The sequence below is a fragment of the Orycteropus afer genome, unplaced genomic scaffold, assembly GCF_000298275.1.
Source record: "Orycteropus afer afer isolate SDZICR_OR568_19922 unplaced genomic scaffold, OryAfe1.0 scaffold00007, whole genome shotgun sequence".
Taxonomy (NCBI): Eukaryota; Metazoa; Chordata; class Mammalia; order Tubulidentata; family Orycteropodidae; genus Orycteropus; species Orycteropus afer.
The window spans coordinates 24,545,141-24,561,545 of NW_006921594.1; the positions used below are offsets into that span (position 1 = coordinate 24,545,141).

General features: G+C 36.1%; 1 protein-coding gene across 1 annotated transcript in view; it reads right to left on the reverse strand.

Annotated features, from left to right (window-relative positions):
- Positions 1 to 16,405, reverse strand: part of CACNA2D1 (calcium voltage-gated channel auxiliary subunit alpha2delta 1) — a 635,761-nt gene that overhangs the window by 141,168 nt on the left and 478,188 nt on the right. The window contains exons 8-10 of the mRNA XM_042781442.1: positions 8,616 to 8,685; positions 6,261 to 6,311; positions 493 to 592 (exon numbers count right to left, since the gene is read on the reverse strand). Of these exons, the coding sequence (XP_042637376.1) occupies positions 493 to 592; positions 6,261 to 6,311; positions 8,616 to 8,685 (221 nt within the window). The remainder of the gene's footprint in view (positions 1 to 492; positions 593 to 6,260; positions 6,312 to 8,615; positions 8,686 to 16,405) is intronic.

A 16,405-nucleotide genomic window follows, 5' to 3' on the forward strand; every position in this document is an offset into this window, starting at 1 on the left:
CTGGTTATCATGAGTAGTGGAACTCATGTTACCTATTTAAACTCCCCTGCATTCAGGAGTCTATGTAGAATGTATTTCCTCACATTCATTATTTTAATTACTTCACTCAGTGTTAAACTTTTAGATAGTCATAAAGGACCTTGGTGTGGAAATCTAGACAAATTAGTAACTAAGATGGAAAAACTCATTAATATAATCTTCAGTAGATCAGAAATATAAATGCCTATGTATAGTGGCTAAGACACTTGCCTGCTAACCAGACAGCTGGCGGTTCAAACCCACCAGCCACTCCTCGGAAGGAAGGTTGGGCAATCCTACTTCCGTAGTGATACTGCCTCGGAAACCCAAGGAGGGGTCACTATGAGTCGGGGCCGACTCGACGGCACATAACAACAACAACAACAATGTATGATAAAACCCTTAAAATATTTAAAACAGAGAGAGAGACATTTCTGATTTAGTTCAGGGAAAATGCAGTCATCTTGTACTTACTGAAGCCACATTCACGAAGTCATCATCTGAGAGGGTTTCCAACATTTCAGAGACAGAGGTTCGGATCAGTTTAAGAGTCAGTCCACTAACACTGCCACTCCTGTAAATAGACAATCAAGTCCATACATGTTACTCACTACTTATTTAATCAGAGATATCAGACATTGTAAGGAAATGTAATTTGTACATTGATATCATTTATATAATATTCAAATAATTGGTCTTTAAAAATCTGTAGTAGAAAAATTTTGATTTTTAGATAGAGTGGAAATTGTAAGTAACCTTGCCTTTCTTTTCTGCCAGTATCAGTATATGTATATTTTTAACTAAAACGTTCAAAATTACACAGCTAATGAACATTTTAAGAAAATATAGATACTCACGGCATATTCATTCCTTCAGGAAATATGTACTGAATACCAGTTCTATTAGTTGCACTAGGAGTGAGGGCTACAGAGGTTACTAGGCATAATCATTAATTTATTTGACTGGAATAAATCAACAATTATAAGCAGAAAACAATTGTTATAACAGAGTTATGGACAAAATGCATTACTCTGTACCTTAAAGTAGATAACCTGTAGGCTTCAGAATTCATCTTTCTTGTCTCTACATAATCTGTGATCCTTGAAAACCTCACCTATTTGCAGGATTCTAAGGCATGCGGAGGAACTCTGGTAGCATAGTGCCTAAGACACTTGACTGCTAACCACTCCTCGGAAGGAAGGTTGGGCAATCTACTTCCGTAGTAATACTGCCTGGGAAACCCACAGAGGGGTCCCAATGAGTTGGGGCCGACTCGATGGCACATAACAATAGCAACAACAACCACAAGGTATAACTGCTAACCAGAAGGCTGGTGGTTCAAACTCACTCCGTGGAAGGAAGACTGAGCAAGCTACTTCTGTAAAGATTTACCCCCTAGGAAACCCAAAGAGGGTCGTTACGAGTCTGAATTTAATTGATGTCAGTAAGTGGGGTTTTTTTTTTTTTTTTTGGTTTAACCTCAACTCTACAGATAACTCCCACATCAAATCTCCAACTGCTGACATTTTCCCAGTTTTAGACTCCTGCAAAAACACTACAGGGTGAATGTCCAAAATGACAATTTAATTTCTTACAAAGCATATTTGTCTTTCATCTTTCTGTTCTTGGAACTAACCAAAGCAGGTATCAGTTATACCATTTCTTCCTTCCTCTTAAATTTCTTACCCATTCAGACAGTCTCCCTTATTCATCTCCCTTCACAGTGATCCCAGGACAGAGGTCTCTCTACTCCTTTCTGCATTCTGGGTCAGGGCCTCATTACCTGTAGCTGATGAAGTGGGATACCAAGTACTCCTATTCAGATCTTAGTCTCTTCTCTTCTACATGCTGTCAGGCGAAACTTTTGGAAATACACCCTCAGTCAGTGCTTTAAATAGCTACTAAATGGTTGTCTTCAAACTAATCAACAAACTGAACAACCTTGCATTTAAATACTTCTACAATGGGCCTCTGCTTTAGACTTTTCTCTTTCTTCCCCCACTACCTCCATCTAATGGCCCCTATGCAACTTTACTCCTGTCAATTCTCCAAACTGAATTCCCATGTTTTCCTCTACCTTCCCATCCCTGCCTGGCAAAATATTGTTGTTGTTAGGTGCCACTGAGTGAGCTCCAACTCATAACGACCCTATGTACAATGGGACAAAAGACTGCCAGGTCCTACACCAGCTTCCCAACACTTACTATGCCTGAGTCCAGCACTGCAGCCACTGTGTCAGTCCATCTCCTAAGGGCCTTCCCATTTCTTGCTTACCCACGCTTTACCAAGCATGATATCCTTCTTCAGAGAATCATCTCTTCTGACAACATGACCAAAGTAGGTGAGAGGAAGTCTGGCCATTCTTGCTTACAAGGAGCAATCCTGCTGCACTTCTTCCAGAACAGATTTGTTAGTTCTTCTGGAAGTCCATGGTCCTTTCAGTTTTCTTCACCAAGACTACAACTCAAAAGCATCAACTCTTCTCCAGGGTTCCTTATTCACGGTTTAGCTTTCATATGCATATGAGGCAACTGAAAATACCATGGCTTGGGTTAGGTGCACCTTGGTCTTCAAAGAGACATGGTTGCTCTTCAGCACTTTAAAGAGATCTTTTACAGAAGATTTGCACAGGCAATGTGCCATCTGGTTTCTTGACTGCTGCTTCAATTGGTGTTGATTGTGGGAACAAGTAGTATGAAATCTTTGGCAACTTCAATCTTTTCTCCATTTATCATGATGCTGCTTATTGGTCCAGGTGTGAGGATTTTCATTTTCTTTATGTTGAGGTGTAATCCATACTGCAGACTCTAGTTTTTAAACTTCATCAGTAAGTGCTTCAACTCACCCTCAGTTTCAGCAAGCAAGATTGTGTCATCTGCATATTGCAGGTAGTTAATGAGTCTTCCTCCAATTCCGATGCCATGTTCTACTTCATATAGTCCAGCTTCTCAGATTATTTGCTCAGCATAAAACTCACTGCCGTTGAGTCATATCTGACTCACAGCAACCCCTCCTTGGGTTTCTGAGGCAGTATCATTATGGAAGAAGATTGCCCAATCTTCCTTCCAAGGAGTAGCTGGTGGTTTGAACCCCCAGCCTTCTGGTTATCAGTCAAATGCCTTAGGCACTGAATAAATATGGTGAAAGGATATAACCATGACATACTCCCTTCTTGATTTTAAACCATGCAGTATCTCCTTGTTCTGTTCAAACGACAGTCTCCTGGTCTATGTAAATGTTCCTCATAAGCACAATTAAGTCTTCTGGAATTCCCATTCTTCTCAATGTTATCCATAATTTGTTAAGACACAGTCAAATGCTTTTGCATAGTCAATATAACACAAGGAAACATCTTTCTGGTATTCTTTGCTTTCAGCCAAGAACCATCTGATATCAGCAATGATATTTCTCATTCCACATCCTCTTCTGAATCCAGCTTGCATTTGTGGAAGTTCCTGGTAAATACACTGCTGCAACTCTTTTTGAATTATCTTCAGTGAAATTTTACTTGCATGTGATATTAATGATATTGTTCTATGGTTTCACATTCTGTTGGATCACCTTTCTTTGAAATGGGTACAAATCTGAATCTCTTTCAGTTAGCTGGCCTGCTGTCTGGCTTCCAAATTTCTTGGCATAGATGAGTAAGTGCCTTCAGCATGGCATCCATTTGTTGCAACATCTCAATGGGAATTCTGTCAATTCCTGGAGCCTTGTTTTTGCCAATTCCTTCAGTGCAGCTTTGACTTCTTCCTTCAATACCACTAGTTCTTGATCATATGCAACCTTCTGAAACAGATAAACCTCAAGAAATTCTTTTTTGATACAATGACTCTGTGTATTCCCTCCACCTCCTTTTGATGTTTCCTGCATCATTCAATATTTTGCCAATAGGATCTTTCAATATTGCAACTTCAAGCATGGATTTTCTCTTCAGTTCTTTCAGCTTGAGAAATGCTGAGCATGTTCTTCCCTTTTGGCTTTCTAACTCCAGGTCTTTGCACATTTAATTAAAAGAATTGACTTTGTCTTCTCAAGTTGCCCTTTGAAATCTTCTGTTCAGCTCTTTTATCTTGTCATTTCTTCCAATTGCTTTAGCTACTCTCCATTTGCAAGCAAGGTTCAGAGTCTCTTCTGACGTCTATTTTGTTCTTTTCTTCCTTTCTTATCTTTTTAATGACCTTTTGCTTTTTCATGTATGATTTCTTGATATCATCTCACAGTTCCCCTAGTTTTTAGTCATTTGGTGTTCTATGCATCAAATCTATTCTTCATATCGTCTCTAAATATAGGTGGGATATAATCAAGGTCATATTTTGGCTCTTGTGGCCTTGTTTTAAACTTCTTCAGCTTCAACTTGAACTTGCATATGGTAATTGATGGTCTGTTCCACAGTCAGCCCCTGGCCTTGTTTTGGCTGAAGATATCGAGCTTTTCTATTGCCTCTTTCCACAGGTGCTGTCGATCTGATTCCCGTGTATTTCATCTGTGTATAGGCATCACATGTAGAGGCAGCATTTATGTTGTTGAAAAAAAGGTATGGTATTTGCAGTGAATAAGTCGTTGGTCTTGAAAAATTCTATAATGGGATCTCCAGCATTATTTCTATAACCAAGGGCATATTTTCCAACTACTGTGATTCTTCTTTGTTTCCAACTTTTGCATCCCAATCACCAGTAATAGTCAATACATTGTGATTGCACTTTTGGTCAATTTCAGACTGTAGAAGTTGGTATTGAATTATCTTCACTTTCCTTGTCTTTAGCTTTAGCCAGTTTTAAAGATTGTCTAATTGTATAATTTTATCACCTTCATGAAGTTTTTCCTAAAACCTTATAGCAAAGCCCATCTCTCCAATGGACTCCTGTAGTGTTGTAACATACTTTGTAATATCAATTAGTTTCTGTAATTCTCTTAGTTACTTGAATATGGTTTATTTTCCCTAATACATTTGAATTAGTTTTGAGATCTGGACCATATCTTAATAATCTTTTTCTCTATGTTATCACATGTATAAAACTCAATAAATTTCTGGTGAAAGAATAAAAGAAATTGGTATCTCAATTTCATACTTATTTTCCATCCTGGAATATGAGTTTGGCTCCCATGGCTTTTAAAATGAGAAATTATTTCTGGAAATTAACATACACCAAGCAGGAATATAATACACTGCATCAGCACTTATACTTAAGAAGAATAAGGATTAGCATGGGATATAACCTCCACATTAATTTAATTAAAACAGCAATTGGTTTAAATGAATTTTAACTAATGAAATGAGAATTAACATTTGAGTTATATTTGTCCAAATCATATATCTATTCTTTTTCATGCTGGGTAATAAGGTTTCAAAGAACTAAATTGATCTTATTTATTTTAGGTTACGTCTTAAAATGGGGACATTTTCAAAAACTAAGAATTACCTGCAATATGGATTTATTTGTCAACAAAGTTTCTTCCAAAGAGAAAAAGAACATATGAGGAGAATTTTTTTTTTCTCTCAGTTAAAGTAATCTAAGGATTTTATACTTCTTGTTTGTAATTATTTTGCGCTTACTCTTACAAAGTAAAGTCAGTCTACGTAATAGTATATTTTATTTTCTAAACTCTACACTTACCATCTTATTTAAAAGAGAGAGGAATCAATGGAAAGGAATTTATACATACACACACACACACACACACACACATAAAGTCTCAATTTGAGGCAATGTAACACGTAAACAAAATGATGACTCCTGGAGTTCATTCTTGTGTGTCAGTGTTTCCCTTAAAATCATTACAGCTTTGAAATGTAATATTTATTTATTTAGCCAAATTCCTGAAACTGGATTGAATCCATAACAACCAAGTGCCAATTACATGCTTCTATTTCTTTGTTTGAGATTTTCTTGTTTTTGTTTTGTAGCAGGACAATTTAGTTTTAGCAATGTCCTTTAGCATTATTTAAAATATAAAGCAAAAATTAGGAGCAAAAAATAATAATTATTCAAAAAGCCCAGAATGCAAACCATGATGTAATTTCCAATGCCATTATAAAGTCTTTCACTGTCAATAAGTTTATTTTTACTCTGCTTCTGTCTTAATATGATACCTGGATATAACAGTTACTAGTATTCCTCGTCTTTTTCATCTTTTAATCCATCACACACTTACAGTCCCTACATATTCCTGCCATTTATAAATCATCCTTCACTAATATTTTTCTGTCTATAAATAAAGATATAATATTTAATACTTACACATCAACCAGAATAAGCATGTCTTTTGGAGATGCGGCTCCTTGGATGTACCTGAAAACAAATACTTGATAACTTATTTTTTCCTTGAAAATTATCAAAGGGAGAAATTGGTTGCACTGACATTTGCTGATCTCAGTAGACAATGTTCTTTCACTCATGTTCTGCAATGTCAACTTGAAAAAAATTAAATGTGCATAATATTGGAGATATCATAAATTTTTAATTAACAATCTGAGAGGTATGTTTTAATATAAACTACAAAACATTAACTTGTAGAATAGCATTTTTCTGAAAGAAAAAATATTATCCTGAACTCTAATTTGTTAATCACAAGTTTTGAAAATTGCTCTAATGAGTAAATATTATGTCATATTTTTAAAAGCAAAAAATAAACACAAAAATAGATAAGTGGCCAGGAGCATGAAAAAACAACCTCAATCTTAAAGAAACACAACAGACCAATAAAGTATTCTAAAACAGAACAGTAAGTTATGCAGAGTTTCAAGTAGTGGCTCTCAAACATCTAGTGTCAGGATAACCTAGAGAGCCAGTTCAAAATGCTGATCCTCACATTCATCTCCAGTCCTAGAGAATCAGGATCTCTGCATTTTTAAGAGACTGTGGGGGGACCTCTGGTGGTGCAGTGCCTAAGGCATTTGACTGCTAACCAGATGCTGGAGGTTCAAACCCACCAGACACTCCTCAGAAGGAAGCCTGAGCAATCTACATCCTTAGAGCTACCGCCTTGGAAACCCAAGGAGGGGTTGCTATGAGTTGAAATTGACCCGACAGCAGTGAGTTTGGTTTGGTTTTCTTGGTAGGAGTTTCATGCAGATGATTCGGCGATTCTTGGGAAAGATAACCTAGACTGCAGGGGAAAGACCCCAGAAGCTCATGTTGTCTGGCCACAGAGTGACAGGGAACAAGGGGCTGCCTTCCCCAAAAGAAGAGCAGCACTTGAACTCAACTTTCTTCTCATCTCTGAGGCTTCTGCTTATCACTCTAAATCTTTTTCAGATTCCCAGATATTTGCCAATTAGTCTTCAGACAATATTCAGCACCATTAGCATCTATGCAGGACTATGTGTTGATGAAGCGGTTATGATTTACAACTTGCACCCAAGTTTGTTTCTCACACTTGCATTTTAAGAAGGGAAAGGAGTAAGGCTGCAGGACTCTTCCCACAGAAGGCAAATCTAGTTTATGTCTAGACTGTTAACGTGGGTCCTGCCATGATTCTCAATGGGAAGAGGAGAGGGTAGGATACTGGTTGACACTCAGCTTCTAAGTTTCCCTCCAAACAATCAGTCATGAACCCAAAATATGTGATGTCATAGCCTTTGTCTGCACTCAACAACCCATATCTCCACAGGGACCACACTTGGAGAAGTATTGACAGGAATAATAGATGAAAACTGGTGCTATTATACATAGCTCGTATTCATGTAAATTACTACTGAGATGTGTAACAGTGTATTTAAAAAGCCTTAAATACATGACCTTTAGATCAGCCATTATGGTTCCTAGCATAATATTATTATTATACTTCTTAGAATTTGTATGAACCTAGTAAAATGTCAGAAATAACCTAAAAGTTTATATAAGTTGTCTACATACTGATTCTGTTGAAATGATGCTGTTTAAGTGTACCTATGCTTATTAAAATGCCCTCAAAGATATTGATATGAAGAGTAGGCTGCAATGTACTATGTTGTGTATAATACAAACTCATTTAAAAAAAAGATATAGCCACACATTATATATGATAATTAAGAAAAAACTCATTAAATAAAGGTTTTAATAATTGTTTTGCAGCAAACGCAATTATGAGCTACCAATATTTTTTTAGTTTCATGTTATGAGAATGATTGCTTTAGAAGTGAGGAACAAATAAAACTTTTTGAGAAAATAAATACTAAGCTCTATGAGTATAACTAGGGGCAGCTCTCTTACCTTGGGGCCAGTGCTCATTAGTTCACTGCCACAGGCAAACTACCTCCAACTTTATCTCGTTGCTCTGTTAGAGCTCTATGCCAAGCAAACTGGGAGCCTTTCAATAAAAATCCCCAGCAGCTAAAAAAGACTTAGAGCTGACATTGAACATAACACTTAAAATAGTACATTTGAAATGAATTTGATAAATCATTTAAAAAATACTCATTATCATTCTCCACTTGAATGTATCATCTTCATTTCACCTTTAACTAAATATTTATTTTTAAAAATAACAAACACCAGAGCTCATTAAATAAGTAGACAACATTCATTCCAATAATAAAAAAGATTTCCTCCAACTTTTAAACAAAGACAAATAACCTTATTTTGTCTCTTTCATGATTACTCAAAATTTCTTACCATGGTCTTCTGCGTACATCATAAAGGTCAATCTTGTTTGGAGTTCTACTATTATCAACCCATGGAGAAGCTAGCATAAGAGAGAGAAATTAAGTCAAAATATTAGATATGTTTTAAAAAGATAATACTGATATCATAAAACAACACAGATGCATAAACCCATTTTCTACCTAAATCCACTGTTGTCAAGTCAATTCTGACCCATACATGCTCTACAGGATAGAGTAAAACTGCCCCATAGAGTTTCCAATGCTATAATCTTTATAGAATCAGAGTGCCACATTAGTGTCCCCTGGAGTGGCTGGTGGATTTGAACTAATGACCTTTTGGTTGTTGCTGTTGTTGTTGTTATGTGCCATCGAGTCGGACCTGACTCATAGCGATTTCCAAGTGGTATCACTACAGAAGTAGATTGCCCGGTCTTCCTTCCGAGGAGTGGCTGATGGGTTTTAACCATTAGCCTTCTGGTTAGCAGTCAAGTGCCTTAGGCACTACGCTACCAGAGCTCCCGACCTTTTGGTTAGCAGCTAAGAAATTAACCATATGTCATCAGGGCATCATCTCCCTTATCTACAATACTGCTTGAATGGGAGGTGCTATTTTATACTCCCAATTATTATTTTTTAAGTGGAAAGCAGCATAATTGTCAATATAATTCTTTTTTTTTTTTGCATTATTCTAGAAATAACTTTTAGACAAAAAGGTATTTTGGGTGCTCACCTCTTACTGTTTTATCAGATGGGCAGAGCTTACACATTCATTCCTCTCTACTAAGCACTATTTTAATGGAAGTTTTATTTTCTGCTAATGGAAATTGTGCTTTCAATCATTTGATGCCTATATTGTCATTTAATGCTATGTTGTCTTGATCTATAAAAAGACTTATATTTTGCTTTGATTGTTATGTAATAACATAATTTTTAAACAACATTCACATAATTGATAATGGTCACTCCATATTGAAATTATAATTGAAATGTTAAACTATAATTAAAATAACTCCATAAAACAGTTTTCCTTAAATTTATCTGAATGTTACAAATTAATTCAAATCAGATTCAAAATATTCTGTCAATTTTACAGGCTTTAGCATTCTGTAGTAATGAGAAAAAATCATTTTGTATAATTATAAAAATTTTAAATGCAATTAATTTACACTTATTCTAGGAGCTCTGGTAGCGTAATGCCTAAAGGCACTTGACTGCTAACCAGAAGGCTGATGGTTAAAACCCACCAGCCACTCCTTGGAAGGAAGACCGGGCAATCTACTTCCGTAGTGATACCACCTTGGAAACCCAAGGAGGGGTCGCTATGAGTCAGGTCCGACTTGATGGCACATAACAACAACAACAACAATTAAATCTATTGTTTCTTCTAATTAAATCTATTCTTTCTTTACTTAAATGCTTTACAACACACACATAACGTGATGGAAAAGAAAAAAAGCTGATACATTGCATGATAATTTTATGCTGAAGAAGTCCTAAATTTTGAAGTCTAAAACCATGTTAAGACATATGATTTTGGGGAAAATTTCCTAATAAACCATGTTACTAATGCCCTATGTAGGAGCTCTGATGGCGTAGTGCCTAAGGCATCTTACTGCTAACAGAATGCTGGCAGTTCAAACCCATCAGCCACTCCTTGGAAGGAAGATGGGGCCATCTGCTTCTGTAATGATATATGCTCTTTTATTTATTAAGAAAACATGATAATTGCACAGAACTTTATCAAGGGTTCAAGTTTATAAGTTATTTTGGATTGGATTGTGTCCCTCCAATATATGTATTAGATTCTTATTCCCTGTACCTGTGAATTTGATCCTGTTTGGAAATAGGGTGTTTCTTCTATGTTAATGAGTTCAAACCAGTATAGAGTGGTTCCTAAATCTAATCAACTCTGAGTTATTCAAGACCAGAATGGACACAGACATACACACACAAGGGTAAGATAAACACCATGTGAAGATCTTTGGAATGTCAAGGAACCAAGGAACTGCTGGGGATAGGGTCAAAGAAGGAATTTACATGTCCAAGACCCTAAATTGGACTTTTAGCCTCCCAAACCAAAGAAAATAGAATAGAGTTGTTCTTGAAAGCCATGAGTGGTATTTGTGTTATAGCAGTACTAAGAAACTAAGACATTTGTTAATTTGGTCAATTAGGATTCGTTGAAAATCTAAGCTTCCCCTTGATTGTAAATATATATATTTTTCCTTATTAATGGTTACATTATAAATTGATTTATTCATTTTGAATGATTAATCATATTTACATGAAACAGTAAGTTTAAATATAGCAGTCCTTCGACAACATTTACTGATATAGTCAATGCAATTAAAATGGTAAATCTGCTATATTTTAATACTTTCAATTTGCATTTGCAGAAAATGAGAGACAGTGAGATGAAATATCACTTCCTGTATCCACTGAAATTAGATAACAAGCATGGTGGCACACATATTAGTTCACTTTTATCCACTCTTCTCTAATACCAGACTTCCTAAGTCTTAGTGATAACTAAAATTTTAAATAAAGTATATTCTACTTTCATTACAATGTTTTGGAGACAGACTTATTGCCATGCAGGTCCAAATGCATCTTTTCAGATGGTTTTTTGAAAATGGATCTGGCTCCTTTAAATATTTTTCTTTTAGCAGATGACACACTATTCAGCTTTGTTAGAAGATAATACTGGAGAAACATTGAATGAGAAAAGCGTTTTTGCTTTTGGTTCTGGTTTGCTTGCTGAGAAGGCTCTTGCAGCACGTGCACCTTCTTTGGTGTCTGGTTCCTGGAGTGCACATGCACTTCCCACTTTCCCAGAGCTCAGCTCCTACAGTGCTTGCAGCTGCCCCAGGCTCAGCCCCTTCAATATAGTGCTTCTCCAGTACCTGGTTCCTGCAGTTCACAGGAGCTATGGGTCCGACTCTACTGCACATAACAACAACAACAACAACAACAACAATCAGCACCTTGTGGACAGCCCTCCTACTTCCTGGGGCATTTTTGTAGTAGAGTGCCTCTGTTAAGATACTTGGAGCCCTACAGTGTGCATTTCCAGCAAGTTCCACTGATGTGGTACCAAAATTATTTCTTTGTCATTCAACATTATGGTGTGTTTTTGTTAGCTGCCAGTTTAGTAGGCCCCTACACACAACGGAAGATCAATTGTGGTTCAGACCTTTGTGATCCACAGGGCTTCCACTGGCTGATACATAGAAGTAGATCACCAGCTCATTCTTCCTTGACAATCTTACTCTAGAAACTCAGCTGAATCCTTTTTAGCAACATTAAGGCCTCCATTGACAGACTAGTTGTGGTTGTGCATGAGGTACACTGGGTGGGAATCAAACCTAGATGTCCTTCATGGAAAGTGAGAACTTTACCACTGAAACATCATTGCTTTCTTAGCCTTATGCATAGTGATTATTAGATATTAAATTATGTATTACATCTGCTATTCCTATATTATTGAGAGTTCTTTTTAACTTTTCTAGCCATCACTCCTGGTTATAGTTAATAATTTCTTATATTAAATTTCCCTTTTTGAAATATTGTGTTTTTTCTCTACTGATTGGACCTATACTGGCAGAACCATAAGGATTAGACAAGAGCGGTGAAAACAGTTACCACTGACAATATAATAGCAGCCACCATGAGCTGAAAGTGGTCAATGAATTTGATAAATGGTTCAATGTAACTGGAATTTGAAAATCATGATTAAATTAGATTTCTCAATTATTTACAGATGACATTCATCTAAGATTCCTCTTTTCATTATAATTGCTAATTGAAATTAACTATGATATGTACACTAATATACTGCATAAAATTTATGCCTTTCTTTAAAGTTATAAAAAAGGGCTATCATTTATAATATGAACCAGTCTACCAGACTATTAAATCTTAATATAGTTTATAATTTTAGATGATTTATATTCAAAAATACTAATAATTATCTCTTTGAAGTGTTCTGAAATATTTACTATGATAATATTCCCTTGATTATACTAAGTAGAAATATTTATGTTCTGGGAAAATAAAACAATATAGTTTCTTCTGTGATATTGCTTGTTAATTTCTTATAAAATTCCATTGTGGCATTTAAGTGGTACATTATTTATACAAGCATATTATTTCTGAGTACCATCATTAAAGGTGATAATGATCATTTCTGAGGATGTTTTCCTCTAGTCAAAAATGATCAATGATCTGCAGTTGTGCTTTTTAGTAAATTTACTAGCCTACAATTCTACTTCAGATGATTTTTAAGGGTGTGCTATGCTACTTATCAGATGCTAATTTAAGAAGGTGTGTTTTCAAAGAAACCAGGAACACCACGAAAAAGACACATAATAAAATGACAGTAACAAATCCACACTTGTCGATAATTACATTGAATGTTAATGGATTAAATGCACCACTCAGGAGACGGAGAGTTTCAGACTGGATCAGAAAACATAAGCCATAAGACAACATATGCTCTCTACAAGAGACATATCTTAAAGACAAAGACAAAAATAGACTAAAAATCAAAGGCTGGAAAAAGATATAGCAAGCAAATGGCAACCAAAAAAGAGCAGAAGTGGCAATATTAATTTCTGACAAAATTCACTTTAAGAACAAAATCACCATATGAGACAAGGAAAGACATTGTATAATGATTAAAGGGTCAATTGAACAAGAAGATATAACCAGATAAATGTGAATGGATCCAATGAAAGAGCCGCAAAATACATAAATCAGACTTTAAAAGAGTTGAAAAGGCAAAGAGATGACTCCACAGTCATAGTGGGAGATTTTAATATACCACTTTCAATGAAAGATAGAACAACTGGAAAAAACTCAACAAAGATGTAGAAGAGCTAATCAATACATTTCACCAACTTGACTTTAAAGATATCTGCAGAGCACTTCATCCAACAACAGCACAATATACATTCTTTTCCAGTGCACATGGAACATTAATCATGACAGACCATATGTTAGGCCATAAAGCAAGCCTTAATAAATTTAAAAACACTGAAATACTGAAAAGCATCTTCTCAGATAACAATGCTATAAAATTAGAAATCAACAATAGGAAGATCAATGGAAAAAGAGCAAACACATGGAAACTGAACAATACCCTCCTTAAGAATGACTGGGTAATAGAAGAAATAAAAAATGAAATTAAAAAATTCCTTGAATCTAATGAGAATGAAAACAACATTCCAAAAATCTTTGGAACACAGCAAAAGCTGTCATCAGAAGCCAATTTATAGCAATAAATGCACACATCAAAAAGAAGAAGAGCCAAAATCAACACTTTAAACCAGCATCTCTACCAAAGAGGCAGGGAGGCTGAAACTTCTGACCTCGTCTAACCCCACAAGAGAACTACAGAATCACCATCAGTAGCCCAAAGCCTATTCCTGTGAGGCCAGACATGCTGCCTCCCTCCAACCCTTTCCCCAACCCTGACACCAACCATTCCTCCCGCATCACCAATCACCTCTCTCCTGGGTTTAATAATCCACTGCGGCGGCCACACAGAACTCACAGATTATTGGGTTTATTAGGGAAGCACCAGACTGCAATTCAAGTTCAGAAATGCACTCAGTCTCTTGCAGCCGGCCATCTCACTCAGCAACTGGCAGTCAGCAGTGCATGTTGCTCACATCTCTCTCTCACAGTGTGTGTCTCTCACATCTCTCAGGACTGTGTTTCTCTCAGCAGCATCTTTCTCAGCCAGCAGAGAGACTCCTTCTGTCTCTAGGTGGGCTCTTTTAGAGTCTGGCAGAGTAGCCCAAACCAACCAATCCCAACATCAGAACTCTATGCACCTGAGAGAGAGAGAATTTCCCAGAAGATTGCTTTGTGCCACTCTCCACAGCAATACTCCAAGTGGATATCTTTTACAGTCAGGAGCTACTCAGTTGCTCATGGCAAATTCCTCCACAGAGCTTACAAAGACTTATGGTTAGAAAAGCCATACCAGATAATTTACTACACTGCAATCTCCAACAATTAGAAAAAGAACAGCAAGAAAAGCCTACAGTCAACAGATGAAAGGAAATACTAAACATCTGAGCAGAAATCAATGAAACAGAAAATAGAAAGACAATAGAAAAAATCAACAAGACTAGAAGTCAGGTTTTTGAAAAGATTAATAAAATTGACAAACCCTTGGCAAATTTAACAAAGGAAAAAAGGGGCAGAATACAAATAACACAAGTAAGAAACGAATTGGGTGACATCACAACAGAACCAACTGAAATAAAAAAGATACTATCAGGAAATTATAAAGAACTATATTCCAACAAATTTGAAAATCTAGAAGAAATGGACAGATTTTTAGAGACACACTACTTACCTGAACTAACACAGACTGAGGTGGAAAAGTTGAACAGATCCATAACAAGAGAAGAAATTTAAAAAAATCTACCAACAAAAAAAATTCCAGGCCCAGATGGTTTCACTGGAGAATTCTGTCAAACATTCAGAGAACAGCTGACACCAATCCTATTTAAACTATTCCAGAACGTAGAAAAGGATGAAATCCTTTCTAATTCATTTTACGAAGCAAGCATAACCTTGATACCAAAACCAGGAAAAGACATCACTAAAAAGGAAAACTTCAGATCAAAATCCCTCGTGAATATAGATGCAAAAATCTTCAACAAAATCCTACAACAGACTCCGACAATATATCCAAAAAATAATACATTATGACCAAGTGGGGTTCGTATCAGGTATGCAAGGATGGTTCAACATTAGAAAAACAATCAACATCATCCACCACATAAATAAAACAAAGGAAAAGTATCACATGATCATATCATTTGATGCAGAAAAGGCATTTGATAAAATCCAATACCCATTCCTGATCAAAACTCTCAGCAAAACAGGAATAGAAGGGATATTCTTCAACATAATAAAGGGCATCTATGCAAAACCAACAGCCAACATTATTCTCAATTGAAACGGAAACTATTCACCTTGTGAACAGGAACCAGACAAGGATGTCTTCTATTACCACTTCTATTCAACATTGTAAGGAGCTCTGGTAGCATAGTGCCTAAAGCACTTGACTGCTAACCAGATGGGGCAATCTATTTCTGTAGTGATACTGCCTCAGAAACCCAAGGAGGGGTAACTATGAGTCGGGTCTGACTCGATGGCACATAACAACAGCAACAACATTCAACATGTATTTGAAGTTCTAGCCAAAGCAATAAGGCAAGAAAGGGAAATCAAAGGCATCCAAATTAGTAAGGAAGAAGTCAAACTATCCCTATTTGCTGATGATATGATCCTATACATAGGAAACCCAAGAGGATCAGTAAAAAACAAAAAACAAAAACAAAAAAACTACTGGAATTAATTGAGAGATTTATTATGGTGGCAGGATACAAGGTTAATATCCAAAAATCAGTTGGATTCCTCTACACCAGCAAGGGGATTGCTGAAAAATAAATAAGGAAATCAGTACCATTTACCATAGCTACCAATGAAAAAATAAAATACTTGTGAATAAACCTTACCAGGGACACAAAAGACTGTACAAAAGAAAAAACTACAAAAACTGTTTTAAGAAACCGTACGAGATCTACGTAAATGGATGGAAATACCATGCTCATGGATTGGAAGATTGAACATTGTGAAAATGCCAATTCTATGTATAGCAATCTATACATGAAATGTAATTTCAATCTAGATCCCATCAACCTTCTTTAAGGATATGGAAAAACCAATCATTCACTTTACATGGAAAGTAAAGACACTTCAGATAAGCAAAGCACTATT